This window comes from Oncorhynchus clarkii, chromosome 9 (assembly GCF_045791955.1).
Source record: "Oncorhynchus clarkii lewisi isolate Uvic-CL-2024 chromosome 9, UVic_Ocla_1.0, whole genome shotgun sequence".
Lineage (NCBI taxonomy): Eukaryota > Metazoa > Chordata > Actinopteri > Salmoniformes > Salmonidae > Oncorhynchus > Oncorhynchus clarkii.
This window is the reverse complement of record NC_092155.1, coordinates 20,287,325-20,308,093: the sequence shown is the minus strand read 5'-3', so window position 1 is coordinate 20,308,093 and position 20,769 is coordinate 20,287,325. Positions and strand designations below refer to the sequence as shown.

Sequence of the window (20,769 nt, the reverse complement as noted above, 5' to 3'; positions counted from 1 at the left end):
TCAGTTACAAACCACAACAAACTGCTGATGAACCCTATTTGAACTCTCTGAGTTAACTGGCTCCTGTGTGATACATTTATTCTAGATCTATGGGCTCAGGGGGAGGGGACGGTTTATGATGATGTCATGGGAGAACTTTCAGTGCATTCTGAATCAGACAAGTCTTATAAGACTACTACAGGATGCTCTGTCAGAAGGAGAGCAATAGAGGAGGAGCCTCCTTCTGATAGATTGCTTCCTATTGGAACAACACTAACCACAGAGTGAAACAGACTAGACAAAATGTGTCACATGTATTAAGCTGGGGTGTCATGTCAGCCATGCACTCTCAGGAGTTAGTAAATTATATACAGGGAATGTAAGACTGACTAAAATGTACTTGATTCATTCTACAGGTATTTCCCCCACTTATACTCATGACGCTCCACCCCTGCTCACTCTTATACTGTAGATGACAAGACAAGACATGCTCTGTGCACTACAGACCTATTAGTCGTCTGGAGTATTGTAACTGTTGAATGACATGGTCAAAATAGTGTTAGTTTCCTTTCCAATTCTTTATGTACACTTGCTAAGCTTGACCGGTGCAATGGAGGCCAGATAAATCAAGAGCACCTAAAGTAAGTGTGAGAAAACAAATAGTCTACTATTTAACTCAGGTCTGTCCAGAGTGGTGAGACAACCACAAACCAACAAACAAATAAAACCTTCAAGATAATTACTTACAAGACCATTCAACAGCATCCTGTGTCAACAACTAAAACAACTGATACCAACTGAAATCTTTCTCTTGCATTCTGTACATACAGTATGAATGTTTGTGTAGAGGGCTTCTGAAAGAAACAACCAACTGTTACCATGCTAAACCCACCCACGCATCATGCACTCAGTGAGCTGTTCACAGGTATCTGAACACTTTGGTCTGCTGTGAGCTCAAAACGACACCATCACTGCACTTTGGATAGGACTGAAACCCTTGTGCACACTGTGTGGTTTTCAGCAGGAAGTCTACTGTATGTGGTGTCAGTCAGTTGCGCTTATTCTGCGTTGTTCACGCCCATGACAATTGGAAACACAGACCACTGCCATGCAGACCAACAAAGTATCTTATTACTTACAAGTTCAAAGGTTTTATAAATTCTCCAACTGTAATCGTTAGTAGAGTAGAATGTGTATCCAGGCTACATCCACGAGCCCTACCCACCCAGGTATGGGTCACCTGGAGTATTGTAACTGTTACAAATTCCCTGCTGTTGACTCGTAGCCCATCATATTATTCTCAGAGGCCTCTCCCAGGGACAAACTCTTTAACTTTCTAACTCCTGCAGTAGGCTCCCCTCCCCTCTGGAGCCTAGCAGGCTAGGGGTCGTAAACTGGCCCCTCACACCTCTGGCCCTAGCCAAAACGATTGGTTGCAAGGGGTCATGGTTGCCAGGTGCTTTATCACACCATGGTGTCAGCCGATCACAGGCAGTCATCTTGGGTCCCAGATCCCAAATTCCTGTCTCCCCATCTCAGTCACCAGTAACAGAAAGAGCAGCAAGCTCATCTCTGTCCTTCAAAACAAAAAGCTGGACTCACTCATATCTCTTTTGACATGTGGGATGGTGTGCATGCACGAAGTGAGTTGTGGGACATGTCTATATTGTTCTTAATAGTTAGCTATTGTTACATTATGTATGCTGCCTCTGTACAGTTTGTGGCCTATAAACATTTTCAGGGATTATATACCATTCATACATTCCTGTATTACTGTTTACTACAGCTCTTGTAATATCGCATTTACAGTATATTGATTGCATTTTAATTCCTTCTACAGAACCACAACCTTTCCCACGTTCCATCCCCATGTACATCTCCTGGGCGTGTGAATGAAGTTCCTGTGTGCCAACTCTTTGGCTGTCAGTTGGTCACAGACTAGTAAACACGTAAAGCTGGGTTGCTGTTTTTCAGTAACTGTTGAATGTCCCGGTCAAGATTCTATTTGTTTACTTTCAAAGACGTAGGGTACACTTGTATCATAGAAGACACAGGGGATTGTGTGTGGCTGTCCATGTGGGTGTTTGAGTGAGAAAGACACAGGGGAGAACCTATCAGTAAAAAAGCACAGCCCCTTTCATTTTCGACTCTGAAGTCAGGAGGTTTTCTAGTTAGTTGTCAAAAGGAGGTAGCCTAGCATGAGCCTTGGCTTTTGCGAGCCAGAACAGCTCATGGGAACCGCAACCTATATCCTGTTTCTGTAGAAGGAGGCAGCTTGATGTACAAGTACACCCCCTTGACAGGACTGTAGTCGATCATATTGCCTTATCCGAAATCTATTTCCATAATACTGAGTGCATAATGCTGATGTTCATGTGGAATGGCGCTGGAGGGACCAATTGTGCTATTTTGTGTATTTTTGGAGCAGATCTTAACTTTTTCTTGTACATGATGTTTCCACCATGGTTTCCTATGATTAAAAGAGCTTCTGAACATCAGAACAGCTATCACTAGCCTCAGTTTGGATGAGGACTTCTACTTCAATGAGTCAGAGGCGATGCCATTTGATTATCCAGGACCAGGCCCAAATCCCGACACTTGAAGATGAAGGAGGCAACCCAAATATAGATGCTGGTGTGTGGGATGCCTGCGAAACTACGTCAAAGAGTTTATAAACCACTTATAATCTCCATTCTAGTTACGAAGGTACAATCACTGGAGAATAAACTGAATGAAATCCGTTCGAGACTAGCCTATCAACGTGAACTGAAGAACTGTATAATCCTATGTTTCTCTGAGTCGTGGCTGAACGCAGACATGTTCACGCATGACTGCATGGCCATGACGCCTCCTACTCGTTCATCAAGTTTGCAGACGACACAACAGTAGTGGGCTTGACTACCAACAGCGACGAGACAGCCTACAGGGAGGAGGTGAGGGTACTCGGAGTGTGGTGTCAGGAAAACAACCTCTCACGCAACGTCAACAAAACAAAGGCGATGATTGAGGTCTTCAAGAAACAGCAGAGGGAGCAACCCCCATCCATATTGACGGGACAGTAGTGGTGAAGGTGGAAAGTTTTAAGATCCTCGGCGTACACATCACTGACAACCTGAAATGGTCCACCCACACAGACAGTGTGGTGTAGAAGGCACAACAGTCCCTCTTCAACCTCAGGAAGCTGAAGAAATTTGGCTTGTCACCTAAAACCCTAAAACTTTTGCAGATGCACAATTGAGAGCATCCTGTCGAGCTGTATCCCCGCCTGGTACGGCAAATGCACCGCCCACAACTGCAAGGCTCTCCAGAGGGTGGTGCAGTCTGCATAACGCATCACCTGCCCTCCAGGACAGCTACAGCACCCGATGTCACAGGAAGGCCAAAAAAATCATCAAGGACAACAACCATCCAAGCCACTGCCTGATCACCCCGCTACCATCCAGAGGGCGAGGTCAGTACAGGTGCATCAAAACTGGGACAGAGAGACTGAAAAACGTCTTCTATCTCAATGCCATCAGACTGTTAAACAGCCATCACTAACTCAGAGTGGCTGCTGCCTACATACAGACTCAAATCATTGGCCACTTTAATAAATGGATCACTTGTCACTTTAAATTATGCCACTTAATGTTAACATATCTTACATTACCCATCTCACATGTATATACCATTTTTTATACCATCTATTGCCAACTTGCCTATGCCGCTCTGCCATCGCTCATCCATATATTTATATGTACATATTCTTATTCCATCCCTTTACATTGTGTGTAACAGGTAGTTGTTGTGGAATTGTTAGATTACTTGTTAGATATTACTGCACTGTCGGAACTAGAAGCAAAAGCATTTCGCTACACTCGCATTAACATCTGCTAACCATGTGTATGTGACAAATAACATTTGATTTGATTTGATTTTGACAAGGACATGGTAAATAAAAATCTAGCTGCTTTTTCAATACATCGGCAGGACAGAACAGTGGTGAAAGAGAGTGAACCGGCTCTACGTATTCGACTGGTTTGCGACCCACTGACACCGCCCCCAGATAGAGGGGCATAAGGCAGTCCAAGAGTTGACACACACAGGAAATGTATTTACACACACTGGAGATGAATGTGGAGATGGACATAGGAATGTACATGGGAATAAAAAGTGGGAAAGGTAGTGGAATGGTAGTAGTTCTAAAAGAGAGGTAATGAATCCACGGTACACAATACTATCTAATAGCACAAGTAGAGCAACAAGGCTATTAAAAAGGGGAGGGCTGTATGAAAATGTATATGCTACCTACACATTACAATACAGCTATACACAAAGGCAGCATACAACAATCGTAACTAACTATGAAGAACAAACAACAAATATCACATAACTCACTGTGCACGCACACCACCCCACAAGCCCAGATAGATGTTATTGAGTACAGTTGTTGATGGGTAGAGACAGAGATGTTGCTCTCTGCCACTGATTGAGGTAGAGTGCAAGTATTGTGTGACCTGCATCGTCAAGAAGATGAACAGATGTCCGACCCCCTAATAACCTCCCTAACAACCTGTCAGGGCAGTGACACAGGTCAGAGAGAGTTTGAGAGGCAGGTTTATGCTACCCGCTAGACTCTTAGGTTCCGGAAGGTCATGGGGGTAGGGGAGTGGAGTGTGTAGCTCAGGGTTGTGAGGTGCTGATTATTTCACCCACAGATTCAGTGTGCAAAACCATATACGGCTTATGCTCTATATAAAACAGCTTTTCTAAAGCTCTCTTTTTAAGCTGTATCCTGTATCAGATCTCTGTGGTGTTCTGACGGCCCTAAATGGATTTTCCACTCAGCTTAACTCATCTTTAAACCCCAGAAATTACCATCAGTCCTCACCACACACTGTCTTCACACACCTCAGTGCATCAAAACCACAAGCATCCATGTCACTAAGAGCACTACTCACTCTCTTCATGAGAAAAGTAGTGCAAACTGAGCAGTTTTAATGTATTTAATGTGCACATTGAAGTATTGCAATTATATTGTCTTTCAATAGGGAGCAGCAGTATACATGGAAGTCCTCATGGCTGGATCAACATTAGAGTTTCAGCCACTTTTAGAAGTTGTCAAAAGGTTCCAAATGTCAGACTCTATAACAAGGTAATAATTACATACTTACACATCAATTACAGGTTATGAATCCATTTCAGCATCATAGAGTAACATGCATCAAACAGGCTAGGCAGTCATCGTCACTAGTTCATTACAACTAACATCTACTATGTTATAAATTGGAGCAAAACAATCACTCAAAATAAAATGGATAGAAAAGTGATCTCTATATGATGAACACAATGACTGGTGTTTGTGTGTAGTTTTGTATTGACTTCCAGGGAGTAGTTGAATAAGTATGTGAGACAACCTATTTATTCAAGTCATTTCTCTGTAATGTGTTGTCATCTTTTAGTTGTGTTGGTTGCATGTCATTCACCCCCACCCCCCACAAAGTGAACAAATTCACAGGTACTCTGCAGTCTACTGTAAGCACAAGATGAGGTCGTATCTACATTTTGGTCAGGTGTGCATGCTGGCTTTGTGCACACAGGACCATCCAACCTGCTCTCTGTGTCTCTATGTCTCTATGTGGTTTTCAGCAGGATGTCTACGTGGTGTCACGTTTGTTCTCTCTATCTTTACTTGCTGCTCAAGATGCCCCTGACAGCTTACAATCAAAGCAAAACAGTTATTCATAAAACGGACACTAATATATATATATTTAGTTATCATATATCACCTACAAACCACAAAGAACTGCAGGTACTTTTCACAGGTACTTTGCAGTCTGCTGTAAGAACAAGATGAGGTCGTATCTACATTTTGGTGGGAGGGCCTGATGGCTGCTGTAAGCACACGGGACCCTCCTACCTGCTCTCTGTGTCTCTATGTGGTTTTCAGCAGGATGTCTATGTGGTGTCAATGTTGTTATCAATATCTTAACATTTTGATCATGTTGGCCCTGACAGCTTACATCCACAGCAAAACAAGCTATTTTAAAACAGACTCTATATATTTAGTTATCATATATCAGTTACAAACCACAACGAACTGCTGATGAACCCTATTTGAACTCTGAGTGAACTGTCTCATGTGTGATACATTTATTCTAGATCTATGGGCTCAGGGGGAGGGGCCAGTTTATGATGATGTCATGGGAGGACTTTCAGTACATTCTCAATCAGACAAGTCTTATAAGACTACTGCAGGATGCTCTGTCAGAAGGAGACCAATAGAAGAGGATCCTCTATACCCAAGAGATTGCTTCCTATTAGAACAACGCTAACCAGAGAGTTAAAAAGACTAGATAAAAATGTGTCACATGTATTCGTTAATAAGCTGGGGTGTCATGTCAGCCATGTACTCTCGGGTGTTACACATCAGTTAGTGCGTGATTCTGTAAATGATATACAGGGAATGTAAGAAGGACAAAAATGTACTTGTTTCATTTTGTAGGTGTTTCCCCCACATGTACTCATGATGCTCCACCCCTATTCACCGTCATACTGTACATGACAAGACAAGACACGCTCTATGCACTACAGACCTCCTATTGGTCGTCTGGAGTATTGTAACTGTTGAATGACATGGTCAAAATAGTGTTAGTTTCCTTTCCAATTCTTTATGTACACTTGCTAAGCTTGACCGGTGCAATGGAGGCCAGATAAATCAAAAGCACCTAAAGTAAGTGTGAGAAAACAAATAGTCTACTATTTAACTCAGGTCTGTCCAGAGTGGTGAGACAACCTCAAACCAACAAACAAGTAAAACCTTCAAGATAATTACTTACAAGACCTTTCTACAGCATCCTGTGTCAACAACTTAAACAACTGATACCACCTGAAATTGAATTATTCTTTCTCTTGTGTTCTGTATGTACAATATGTCTGTATGAATGTTTGTGCAGAGGGCTTCTGAGACAACCTACTGTACCATGATAAACCCACCCACGCATCACGCACTCAGTGAGCAGTTAACAGGTATCTGAGCACTTTGGTCTGCTGTGAGCTCAAAACGACGCCATCACTGCGCTTTGGATAGGCCTAATACCCTGGTACATACTGTGGTTTTTAGGAGGATGTCTACTATATGTGGTGTCAATCAGTTGCTCTTATTCTTCGTTGTTCACGCCCATGACAATTAGAAACACAGACCACTGCCATGCAGACCCACAAAGTATCTTACTACTTACCAGTAGAAAAGTTGTATAAATTATTAATCTGTAATCATTAGTTTACAGAGTGTAGAGTAGAAGGTGTATCCAGGCTACAGCCAAGAGCCCTGCCCACCCAGGTAAACCCCTGACCCCTACTAAACTCTAAGGTGATACAGTTCAGTTAGTAATGGATATCTGTGTGAATGATAGGGAATGAGAATGATATATTTGTTAGATTTGTTTCATTCTGCAGGAATTTCCCCCATATACACGAATGATGCTCTCAAGAACTGTCCACCTCTATCCACAACGGACCTCCTATGGGTCATCTGGAGTATTGTAACAGTTACAAATTCCCTGCCTTAGCACACCATCTCATTCTCACAGACCTCTCTCAAGGACACAAACTAATTCTTTCTAACTCCTGCAGTAGGCTCCCCTCCCCTCTGAAGCCTAGCAGGCCAGGCTATGGGTCGTAATCCGTTTACCTAATTTCTGTCAGCATGTTACCTGTGCAACTAGAGGCTAAAGAACTCTAGATCACCTTTACTCTGTACACAGAGACATATACAATGCTCTGCCTCGCACACTATTTGGCAAATATGACCACAGCTGTATCCTCCTGATTCCTTCTTACAAGCATCAACTCAAACAGGAAGTACCAGTGGCACCCTTAATGTGGAAGTGGTCAGATGAAGCTGATTTTAAACTACAAGACTGTTTCGCTAGCACAGACTTGAATACGTTTACCACATCAGGCTTCATAAATAAGTGCATTGAGGATGTCATCCCCATAGTGACCGTATGTATGTATCCCAACCAGAAGCCATGGATTAGAGGTAACATCTGCAATGAGCTAAATCTGAGGGACACTAATCCGGATGCTTATAAGACATCCTGCTATTCCTTTAGGCTAAATATCAAACAGGCGAAGCGTCAATACTGGACCAAGATCGAATCCTACTACACCGGTTTTTACGCTCGTCGGATGTGGCATTACTTGCAAACTATCACAGATTATAAAGGGAAACCCAGCTGCGAACTGTCCAGTGATGCAAGCCTTCCAGACGAGTTAAATATCTGCTCACTTCGAGGCAAGCAACACTGAACCATGCATTAGAGCACCAGCTGTCCCGGACGCCTATGTGATCATGCTCTCCGTAGCCGATGTGAGTAAGTCCTTTGAACAGGTTAACAATCAAACGGCAGCAGGTCCAGACGGATTACCAGAGCATGCGCTGACCAGTTGGCAAGTGTATTCACTGACATGTTCAACCTATTCCTGACCCAGTCTGTAATACCTACATGTTTCAAGCAGACCACCATAGTCCCTGTGCTCAAGAACGGCAACATAACCTGTCTAAATGACTATCGCCCCTTTGTACTCACATCAGTTGCCATGAAATGCTTTGAAAGGCTGGTCATGGCTCACATCAACAGCATCATCCCAGACACCCTGAACCCAATCCAGTTCCTTGGTGTCCACATCACTAAGGAATTATCATTTGTATTTATTAAGGATCCCCAGCTACCATTCCTGGGGTCCGGCAACATTAAGGTAGTTATATACAATTTCAAATACTTTTCATAACACTTTTCACAATACATTAAGTGTGTTCCCTCAGGCCACCACTCTACTACCACATATCTACAATACAAAATCCATGTGTACGTGTGCCTGATGGATACCTTATCATGTGTATGTATAAGCGTTTGTTTGTGCCTCTGTGTGTGTCTCTTTACAGTCCCAGATGTTCCATAAGGTGTATTTTTATTCTGTTTTTTAAATCTGATTCTACTGCTTGTATCATTTACCTGATGTTGAATAGAGTTCCATGTAGTCATGGCTCTACATAGTACTGCGCATCATACTCTGTTCTAGACTTGCGGATTGTGTAGATATGCATGGTTGTCCGAGCTGTATGCTAGAAGTTTAAATAGACACCTCGGTGCATTCAACATATCAACAGTTCTTACAAAAACAAGTAGTGATGAAGTCAATCTCTCCACCACTTTGAGCCATGAGAGATTAACATGCACATTATTAATGTTTGCTCTACGTGTACATTTAAGGGCCAGCCGTGCTGCCCTGTTCTGAACCAATTGTAATTTTCCTAGGTCCCTCTTTTGTGGCACCTGACCACATGACTGAACAGTAGTTCAGGAGCGACAAAACTAGGGATTGTAGGACCTGCCTTGTTGATAGTGATGTTAATTAAAAAGGCAGAGCAGCGCTTCTCCCCATCTTAGCCACTGTTGTATCACCATGTTTTGACAATGACAGTTGACAATCCAGGGATACTTCAAGCAGTTAAGTCACCTCAACTTGCTAAATTTCCACATTATTTATTACAAGACTTATTTGAGGTTTAGTGTTTAGTGAATGATTTGTCCAAAATACAATGCTTTAAGTTTTTGAAATATTTAAGACTAACTTATTCCTTGCCACCCATTCTGAAACCAACTGCAGCTCTTTGTTAAGTGTTACAGTGATTTCACTCACTGTAGTAGCTGACGTGTATAGTATTGAGTCATCTGCGTACGGTCTTTACTCAAAGCCAGTGGTATTTCATTAGTAAAGTTTGAAAAAGTAAGGGGCTTAGACAGCTGCCCTGTGGAATTCCTGATTCTAAATGGATCATGTTGGATAGGCTTCTATTAAAGAAAACCCTCGGTGTTCTGTTATACAATTAACTCTTCATCCACAATATAGCAGGACTGTAAAGGCATGACATTTACATTTTTCCAGCAGCAGACTATGATCGATAATGTCAAAACCCGCACAGACTGTTGTCAATTTGTTACAGTAAAATACCATTGTGGTCGGGTCAAACACAACTGTTCCCATGTTCCACACACACCAACACAGTCGTGAAGAGGGCACAACAACACCTCTTCCCCCTCAGGAGGCTGAAAAGATTTGGTATGGGCCCTCAGATCCTCAAAATGTTATACAGCTGCACCCTTGAGAGCATCTTGAATGGCTGCATCACCGCTTGGTATGGCAACTGCTTTGCATTCGACTGCAAGGGACTACAGAGGGTAGTGCGTATGGCCCAGTTAATCACTGGAGCCGAGCTCCATGCAATCCAGGGCCTCTACAACAGGCCCAGAGGAAGGCCCTAAAAATTGTCAAAACTCCAGCCACCCAAGTCATACTGTTCTCTCTCCTATTGCACGGCAAGCAGTACCGATGCACCAAGTCTGGAACAAACAGGACCCCGAACAGCTTCTACCTCCAAGCAATAAGACTGCTAAATAGTTAACCAATAGCTACTCAGACTATTTGCTTGACGCTCTTTTGACTCATCACATACGCTGCTGTCACTGATCATTTTCTATTCTGATGCCTATTCAATTTATCGCTACCTTTATGTACATACCTATCTCAATTACCTCATATCCCTGCACATCGACTTGGTGGTGGTATCCCGTGTATGTAGCCAAGCTATCGTTAGTCATTATGTATTTATTCCTCATGTAATTACTTTTCTATTATTTCATTTTTTTCTCTCTGCATTGTTGGGAAGATTCCGCAAGTAAGCATTTCACTTTTAGTTTGTGAAGCATGTGACAAGTGAATTTGATTTTGATTTAATTAGCAAAGCTTATCAGTCCCCATTTTTACTGTCTTTGTTATGAGTTAGGTATCAGACAGACTAAAAACATACTATGGATTAATTTAACCTTTGAGCTGGGCTGGGTTGGGATGGGTTCAGAATTGGGGGCACTAGAGAGCAGAATAGGATCATTCACTGTTTGCCCAAACATCATAAGAGAACTGGTATGTAATTAAAGTGTAATTTCCCAAATAAGTAACCAGCTGAATCAAGCCACTATTTGATTGTCTCAAAACAATAACTCTGACTTGCTTTACAATGTCTTTTTCCTGCTCAAATTGTGGTAAACCAGACGACATATTTGCTAGACAGTACTCTTTATTCCTGTTCAAACAGCCAATACAATCTCTTGTTTCAGAGTTCCCTCCTACACTGTATAAAAGCTATGTAAAGTGCCATCACATAAAAGGTGCCCCGTTGTCAGACCCTCATTCTATACAGTGCAGAAAGGATTGACGTTACAAAGATGATCAGACATTGGGCAATCTTTTTGTTTTATGCCAACTCCGGTAAGACATTTTTATTTACATCCTTTAAAACAATCTATATACTATTGGCTTTTAGAATCCATTTGAATGACTTTGAAGCAAGTATTTTAGATGTAATTTTGTCTTTATCTTGATCTTTGATCCATGTTTGTTTGGATTTACAGTTTGTGCATTAACCAAGGACATTGTTCAACCAAACCCAGTGATGGTTACTCACCGGGGAGCTAGTGTGAATATCACTTGCTTTTGGCCAACTGATGTGAATACCGATGTTGTTTGGTTCAAGCAGACTCTTGGACAGAAACCCCTTCTCATGACATCAACACTTTCCAGTGGACAATATTTTTACTTCAACAACTTTACCAAGAATTTCACTGAGACTAAACATCTGAGTGTGAAGAAAGGAGTTGACAGCTTTAACCTGACCATCTCTAAGACAGAGCCATGGGACTCTGCTACATACTACTGTGGTGCCATGAAAGTGGGCAAAGTCAAATTTGGAGATGGAACTTTATTGATTGTAAAAGGTAACTTAACTTCCTTCCCTAATTTGGGATTTAAATTTTGCACCATTAAATTAGAAATATACTTTAGAATTTGGCAATAAATGTACAGTATATATCAGGCAAATACAATTTAAACACTATGATCTTACTCCGTCACTCTCTTCAGGTTCAGAGTCCAACAGCATGTCTGTGCACCAGCAGCCTGTGTCTGAGTCAGTCCAGCCAGGAGACTCTGTGACTCTGAACTGTACAATTCACACTGAGACCTGTGCAGAACACCGTGTCTTTTGGTTCAGACATGGCTCAGGAGAATCCCGTCCAGGAATCCTTTACACCAATAGAGACAGGAGTGATCAGTGTGAGAATTGCACAGAGGCTGGGTCTCCTACACAGAGCTGTGTCTACAACCTCCCCAAGAGGAACCTCAGCCTTTCTGATGCTGGGACTTACTACTGTGCAGTGGCCTCATGTGGGGAGATACTGTTTGGGAACGGGACCAAGCTGGATGTTGACCGTAAATAATCATTCTGATATGTTCTGATATTCTTTCATGGTGCTATGAATAAACCCAATGTCTGGTGGAGCAAAATGTCCTGAATCTCCTCTGTCACTGTCTGTATTTCCACAGATGGTTGTAAAGAGGACCATCTTCTCTTGGTGTACTGTCTGGGTGTAGCGTTGGCTCTTTGTGTCATCCTCATCATTGTCCTTGCTTATGTTTTGTATAAGATGATCAAGAAAACCTCTCTACTGTGCAGAGGTAAGCGTTATCATTGCCAACAATATATGATTAAGATGTTGGTGAGGTTTACGATATGTTTTAGTCATGAAACTGATTGTATGATGATTCCTTCATGTGTTTTACTAAAAGGAAAGCACCCTCAGACAAGTGGTCTGGCAGTCACCGGTTCTCATACTCAGGTATGCAGACCATAAAGATATATACAATTTTTGGATGAACTGTAAACAGATCCTTCTATCAAATGATCAGGTCATTTCCTGATTTGTTTTGTTATTCCTCTTAGGATCAAGAAGATGATCACACACTCACGTCGGTCCATTACGCTTCTCTGAATGTCATCCACAAGAAGCCAAAGAGCCGGAGACAGAGGAGCACCATGGAGAGAGACACTGTGTACTCTGGGGTGAGGTGCCAAAACATGGACTGAAACATCAACTTATGCTCTTTAATAATGTGAATTGATTTGTTGTTTCCCACACTATATGTATAACTATGGCTTTTTCATTGTGTGTTGCAATTTGTTGTATTCTGTTCAAGCTCCTTTTAATAACTTTTCATGTTCAAAATTGTGCACTCCCCTCAAACAATGTTATGGTATTCTTTCACTGTAATAACTACTGTAAATTGGACAGTTAGATAAACAAGTATGTAACCTTTCTGCCATTATCAGATATGTCTATTTCCTGTTACTTATAACTTCATGCTAATCACATTAGCCTATGTTAGCTCAACCGTCCCGTGGAAGGGTCACCGATCCCGAATTAAAACCTCTTAAGGATTACCCCCTTTTCTTTCAATTTTCGCCTAAAATAACATACCCAAATCTAACTGCCTGTAGCTCAGGCCTTGAAGCAAGGATATGCATATTCTTGGTACCATTTGAAAGGAAACACTTTGTCGTTTATGGAAGTGTGAACGGAATGTAGTAGAATATAACACAATAGATCTGGTATAAGATAATACAAAGAAAAAAACAACCGTTCTTTTGTATTTTTTTTGTACCATCATCTTTGAAATGCAAGAGAAAGGCCATAATGTATTATTCCAGCCCAGGGAAAATTTAGATTTTGGCCACTAAATGGCATTAGTGTATGAGCAAAATTTTAGACTGATCCAATGAAACATTGTATTTATGTAAAAAATGTTGTATCAAGATTGCCCAAATGTGCCTAATTTGTTTATTGAGCATTTTAGAGTAGATCCAATAAAACATTAAACTGCTTACATATGGAGATCTTGTTTGGGTTACATTCATATTTGTCTCAGTTCTTAAATTTCACCCACAGATTCAGTGTGCAACAACCATATTAGGCTTGCGCTCAGTCACAAAGCTCTTTTTAGTTGCATAATGCACTGTAAATATGCATCTATTGACTGGTGTTTAAGTTTGTCTGAAACTATTTTTAGATGTATCCTAAAAACATATCTGCGGTGTTCTGACTGCCTTAACTAGATTTAACACTCAGCTCAACTCATCTCTATCCCCCAGCAATGACTTTCAGTCCTCATCACGTGCTTTCCACACACACCTCAGTTCATCTAAACCACAAACAACCATGTCACTCTCTTCATGAGAAAAGCCTGAACTAAAAATAAAAATCTTAGCTGAATATAATTTGAACAGTATGTCGTTGAGAGACTGATTTCAAGTATGACAATGTACACATTGTGATGTAGCAGTTTTCAGAAACCGTTGACAAAATGTGAACGTATAAGTCTACCTTGCAGGACTGCAATTCATTTATCTTTCAATTTGGAGCAGCAGTGATTATTGAAGTTCCCGTGACTGCTTCGCCAGTAGAGTCGCATGCATTTTTAGAAGTTGTGAAAATGTTCAAAATGTTGATTAGTTGAAAACGTCCTTTCCTGTGATAGTTTGTGTCTAGCCGAAATAGTGGTCAGACAAGTGCCCAAATAACACAACGTTTGGATGTTAATGATCTAAAACAAGGTAATATAGTTAGTACATGCTTATTAGAAGTCTGTAACATGTTATAAACACATTTCCGCATCATGTATTCACACGCCTCAAACAGGCCTGGCATTCTACATTACTGAATCATTAATACTAACATCAACTAAGATATTATAAAGTGTAGCTTAGTTACCAGGAGGAGCCACGCAATCACTCAAAATAAAATGGATAGCAGAGTGATCTCTATGTGATGAAGACAATGACAAATGTTTACGTGTCGTTTTTTTTAAATTGAGTTCCAGGGAGTGGTTGAAGAAGAATGGGAGACAACCTATTTACACCCACCCCCACACAGTGAACAAGTTCCCAGGTACTCTGCAGTCTTCTGTAAGCTCAAGATGAGGCTGTGTCTATGCTTTGGTCAGGTGGGCCTGCTGACTTTGTACCCACAGTACCCTCCTACCTGCTCTCTGTGTCTCTATGTGGTTTTCAGCAGGATGTCTATGTGTTGTCACTGTTGTTCTCACTATCTTTACTTGTTGTTCATGTTGCCCCTGACAGCTTACAGCCACAGCAAAACAGTCATTTATTAAACTGACTATAACATATATTTTGTTATCTGAAATCTGTTACAAACCACAAATAACTGCTGATGAAAACTATTTGAACTCTCTGTGCTGTATCACACATGAGACAGTTAATTTAATCTATTCTATATCGATGGGCTCGGGGGGGGGGGGTGACTTTATGATGATGTCATGGGAGAACTTTCAGTACATTCTCAACCAGACAAGTCTTGTACAGCACAAAAACTACTGCAGGTTCCTCTGTCAGAAGGAGACCAATAGAGGAGGATCCTCCTTCTGATAGATTGCTTCCTATAAGAACCATACTAACAGGAGTGAAAAATGAATCAAATGTGTCATGTATTGGTTGGAAAGTTGACTGGTTGACTGGTGTCCAATCAGACATGCACTCTTAGGTGTTACACATCAGTCAGTGCATGTTTCTGTGAAGGATATACAGGGAAAGAGACTGACATACAATAGACCTGTTTCATTCTGTTGGTGTTATCCCATATGTACTCTGCTCTTCCCCCCTTCACCTTTATACTGTACATGACAAGACATGTTCTAGACACAATAGACCTTCTGCTGGTCATCTGGAGTATTGTAACTGTTGAATGACCAGCTGGACAAATAATATTTGTTTTCTTTCAAATACTTAAGGTATACTTATATCAAAGAAGACATGTATTACAAAGACAAAGTACTACAGAGACATAATGTACTTAAAAGAGACATGCACGGTGCAGTGGCACTACTGAGGTTAATTAATTAGAGGATCTGGGCTGACATAAAAAAAAGGGCAAAAATATAGCTATACCATATTTAAAAGGGCATTAGTAACCAACAAAGGTCTGAAATTAATAGGCCACGCTATTGCCACACTGATAATACTATTTAATGTTGGAGGCCTAAGATGAAAACCATGAACCAAAAATGGAGGTTCCATACAGTATGCTGTGGGCGAGAAACTTACTACATTTTGGATTCATTTTACCTCTGAGCTGGGCTGGGTTGGGATGGGCTCAGGGCTGGGTTGGGATGGGCTCAGGGCTGGGTTGGGATGGGCTCAGGGCTGGGTTGGGATGGGCTTAGTACCAGAGGCACTAGAAAGCGGAATATGATCCTTTACTGTTTGTCCAAACATCAAAAGAAAAATTGCTCTTAATAAGTTAATTTCACAAATAAATAAGCATTGTATCAAGCCACGATTTAATCAGCTTGATCTAATAACTCTGACTTGATTGTCTTCTTTAAAAGTCTGTCTGGGCTGCTCAAACTGTTGTAAACACACTTGCTAGACTGTAGCTTTTATTCCTGTTCAGACAGCCAATAGAGTCTCTCAGTTCAGTGTTCCCTCCTACTGTATGACGGCTACATGTAAAGTGTCATCATAAAAGAGGTGCCCCGTTGTCAGACCCTCACACTATACAATGCAGAAAGGATTGGCATTACAATGAAGATATGACATTGGACAATGTTTTTGTTTTACGCCTACTTCGATAAGTAAGTAAGAATTTTAAAAGTGGATGCTTTTTCAAATAATTTCATGCCATAGTATTTTGAATCCATTTACATCAGTTATAGTATGAGTATGGAATGTATAATGAGATGTACTGTCTTTATAATGGTTAGAAATTCTTTTTGATCTATTTCTATTTTTATGTTTTACAGTTTGTGCATTGAATATGGCCATGGTTCAACCAGACCCTGGGATTTGTACTGAGATGGGAGGTACTGTGTCTCTCCCTTGCTTTTGTAAATCTGATATGATGACCTATGTTGCTCGGTTAAAGCAGACCTTTGGAGAGAAACGTCTTCTGATAGCATCATCATTTCACCACGCTCAAGAGAGTTCATATGTCTACAACTGTACCAAGGACTTTAACGAGACTAAACGTCTGAGTGTGAAGAGACAAGATGGTAGCTTTAACCTGACAATCTCCAGGATAGAGTTAGGAGGCTCTGTACATAATACTGTGATGCAATGTTAGTGGGCAAAATCAATGTTGAATTGCTTTAACTGTCCAAGGTAACTTAACTTCCTTCCCTAATTTTGAATATTCATTTTGCACAATAAAATTCAAATAAAATGGCAAGAAATAAAAATAACAGGAAAATACACACAATGATCTTACTCTGTCACCCTCTTCAGAAGTCTGTCGGAGTAAGTCCAACCAGGAGACTCTGTGACTGAACTGTAGAATACACACTGAGACCTTTGCAGGACAAAACAGTGTCTATTGTTTCAGACGTTGCTCAGGAGAATCCCATCCAGGAATAATTTACACCCATAGAGAGAGTAGTGATCAGTGTGAGAAGAGCCTGGGTGTCCTACATAGCAGTGCATTCAAGAAGGATTCAGACCCCTTGACTTTTTTGACATTTTGTTACGTTATAGCCTTATTCTAAAATTGATTAAATATGATTTTCCCTCATCAATCTACACACAATACCCCACAACGACAAAGCAAAAACATAGGAATGTTTGCAAATTTAAATGTGAAATATCAACATTTTACTCAGTACTTTCTTGAAGCACTTTTGGCAGTGAATACAGCCTCAGGTCTTCTTGGGTATGAAGCTACAAGCTTGGCACAACTGTATTTGGGGAGTTTCTCCCATTCTTCTCTGCAGATCCTCTCAAGTTCTGTCAGGTTGGATGGGGAGTGTTGCTGAACAGCTATTTTCAAGTATCTCCAGAGATGTTCGACAGAGTTCAAGTCCAAGCTCTGGCTGGGCCACTCAAGGACAGGTCCTGAGCGCTCTGGAGTAGGTTTTCATCAATGATCTCTCTGTACTTTGCTCCGTTTATCTTTCCCTCGATCCTGACTAGTCTCCCAGTCCCTGCCACTGAAAAATATTCCCCACAGCATGAATCTGCCACCACCGTGCTTCACCGTAGGGTTAGTATTGGCCTGGTGATGAGCGGAGACTGGTTTCCTCCAGACGTGACGCTTGGCATTCAAGCCAAAGAGTTCAATCTTGGTTTCATCGGACCAGAGAATCTTGTTTGTCGTGCTCTGTGAGTCTTTTAAGTTTCTTTTGGCAAACTCCAAGTGGGCTGTCAAGTGCATGTTACTGAGGAGTGGCTTCCATCTGGCTACTCTACCATAAAGGACTGATTGGTGGAGTGCTGCAGAGATGGTTTTCCTTCTCCCATCTTCACAGAGGAAATCTGGAGCTCTGTCAGAGTGACCATCAGGTTCTTGGTCACCCCTCTGACCATGGCCCTTCTTGCCTGATTGCTCAGTTTAGCCGGGTGGCCAGCTCTAGGAAGTGTATTGGTGGTTCCAAACTTCTTCCACTGTTCTTGGGGACCTTGAATACTACAGATATTTTTTGGTGCGCTTCCCCAGATCTGTGCCTCGACAATAGTGCCTCGGAGCTCTATGGACAAGTCCTTCGACCTCGTGGCTTTGTTTTTGCTCTGACATTGTCATGTATTGTCATGTTGTGTCTTGTTTCTGTCCTTTCCCTTCACCCTGTCTCCCTCTGCTGGTCGTTATTAGGTTACCTTTTCTCCCCCTCTTTCCCCCAGCTGTTCCTTGTCTCCTCCTAACTACCTCGTCACCCCTTTTCCCACCTGTTCCCTTTTTCCCTCTGATTAGTCCTCTATATCTCTCTCTGTTTTTGTTCCTGTCTTTGTCGGATTCTTGTTTGTGTTTTTCATGCCTGAACCAGACTATCGTCATGTTTGCTGCAACCTTGTCCTGTCCTGTCGGAATCTGCCGGTCCATCTGAGCCTACCTATGTTTTGTTATTAAAGAAGTTCTGTTCACGTTAATTCGCTTTTGGGTCCTCATTCACGCACCGTGACAGAAGAATCCGACCAAGAATGGACCCAGCGACTTCGGATCCTCTCCACTCTGCCGTCGAGATCCAGGGAGCGATGCTAGGCAGACACGAGCAGGAAGTGTCTGCTGCTCGACATGCCGTTGAGACCCTGGCCGCCCAAGTCTCCAACCTCACAGAACAGGTTCACCATCTCCGCCTCGATCCACCGGCCACTTCCAGGGCTTTCGAATCTCCGGAGCCCAGAATCAATAACCCGCCGTGTTACTCTGGGAAGCCCACTGAATGCCGCTCGTTCCTCACCCAGTGTGATATTGTGTTTTCTCTCCAGCCCAACACTTACTCCAGGAGCACAGCTCGTATCGCCTACGTCATATCTCTCCTTACTGGACGGGCTCGTGAGTGGGGCACGGCAATCTGGGAGGCAAGGGCTGAGTGTACTAACCAGTATCAGGACTTTAAGGAGGAGATGATACGGGTTTTTGATCGTTCTGTTTTTGGGGAGGAAGCTTCCAGGGTCCTGTCTTCCCTATGTCAAGGTAATCGATCCATAACAGACTACTCTATTGAGTTTCGCACTCTTGCTGCCTCCAGTGACTGGAACGAGCCGGCTTTGCTCACTCGTTTTCTGGAGGGTCTCCGCGCGGAGGTAAAGGATGAGATTCTCTCCCGGGAGGTTCCTTCCAGCGTGGATTCCTTGATTGAACTCGCTATTTGCATAGAGCGACGGGTTGATCTTCGTCACCGAGCTCGTGGAAAGGAGCTCACGTTCTCCGTTGCCCCCCTCTCCGCATCACTACCATCTTCCTCTGCCGGCTCGGGTGCTGAGCCTATGCAGCTGGGAGGTATCCGCATCTCGACTAAGGAGAGGGAACGGAGAATCACCAACCGCCTTTGTCTCTATTGCGGTTCCGCTGGTCATTTTGTCACTTCATGTCCAGTAAAAGCCAAGAGCTCATCAGTAAGCGGAGGGCTACTGGTGAGCGCTACTACTCCTGTCTCTCCTTCAAGATCCTGCACTACCTTGTCGGTCCATCTACGCTGGACCGGTTCGTCAGCTTCCTGCAGTGCCTTAATAGACTCTGGGGCGGAGGGCTGTTTTATGGACGAGACCTGGGCTCGGGAACATAACATTCCTCTCAGACAGTTAAGGGAGCCCACGGCCTTGTTCGCTTTGGATGGTAGTCCTCTCCCCAGGATTCAGCGTGAGACGCTACCTTTAACCCTCACTGTCTCTGGTAATCATAGCGAAACCATTTCTTTTTTAATTTTTCGTTCACCTTTTACACCTGTTGTTTTGGGCCATCCCTGGCTAGTTTGTCATAATCCTTCTATTAATTGGTCTAGTAATTCTATCCTCTCCTGGAACGTCTCTTGTCATGTGAAATGTTTAATGTCTGCTATCCCTCCTGTTTCCTCTGTCTCTTCTTCACAGGAGGAGCCTGGTGATTTGACAGGGGTGCCGGAGGAATATCACGATCTGCGCACGGTGTTCAGTCGGTCCAGGGCCACCTCTCTTCCTCCACACCGGTCGTATGATTGTAGTATTGATCTCCTTCCGGGAACCACTCCCCCCCGGGGTAGACTATACTCTCTGTCGGCTCCCGAACGTAAGGCTCTCGAAGATTATTTGTCTGTAGCTCTTGCCGCCGGTACCATAGTCCCCTCCTCCTCTCCCGCCGGAGCGGGGTTTTTTTTTGTTAAGAAGAAGGACGGGTCCCTGCGCCCCTGCATAGATTATCGAGGGCTGAATGACATAACAGTGAAGAATCGTTATCCGCTTCCTCTTATGTCTTCAGCCTTCGAGATCCTGCAGGGAGCCAGGTTTTTCACTAAGTTGGACCTTCGTAACGCTTACCATCTCGTGCGCATCAGGGAGGGGGACGAGTGGAAGACGGCGTTTAACACTCCGTTAGGGCACTTTGAATACCGGGTTCTTCCTTTCGGCCTCGCTAACGCTCCAGCTGTCTTTCA

The 20,769-nt window shown here is 42.6% G+C and overlaps 1 protein-coding gene across 1 annotated transcript; it reads left to right on the top strand.

Annotated features, from left to right (window-relative positions):
• Positions 1–11,231: 11,231 nt before the first annotated feature.
• On the top strand, positions 11,232–12,946 carry LOC139417500 (uncharacterized). The gene is made up of 6 exons (XM_071166767.1): positions 11,232–11,292; positions 11,436–11,798; positions 11,944–12,291; positions 12,406–12,537; positions 12,649–12,698; positions 12,803–12,946. Exons 1-6 carry the CDS (start codon positions 11,250–11,252, stop codon positions 12,944–12,946), a joined length of 1,080 nt encoding a protein of 359 aa, XP_071022868.1. The 5' UTR covers positions 11,232–11,249.
• The last annotated feature ends 7,823 nt before the right edge of the window (positions 12,947–20,769 follow it).

Bases quoted from the DNA above. Each gene is read 5' to 3' on its own strand.
- LOC139417500 (XM_071166767.1), top strand. From the start codon at position 11,250: ATGATCAGACATTGGGCAATCTTTTTGTTTTATGCCAACTCCG. The intron at 11,799-11,943 runs GTAACTTAACTT...CACTCTCTTCAG, and splicing joins AACTTTATTGATTGTAAAAG to GTTCAGAGTCCAACAGCATG. The intron at 12,699-12,802 runs GTATGCAGACCA...TATTCCTCTTAG, and splicing joins TCACCGGTTCTCATACTCAG to GATCAAGAAGATGATCACAC.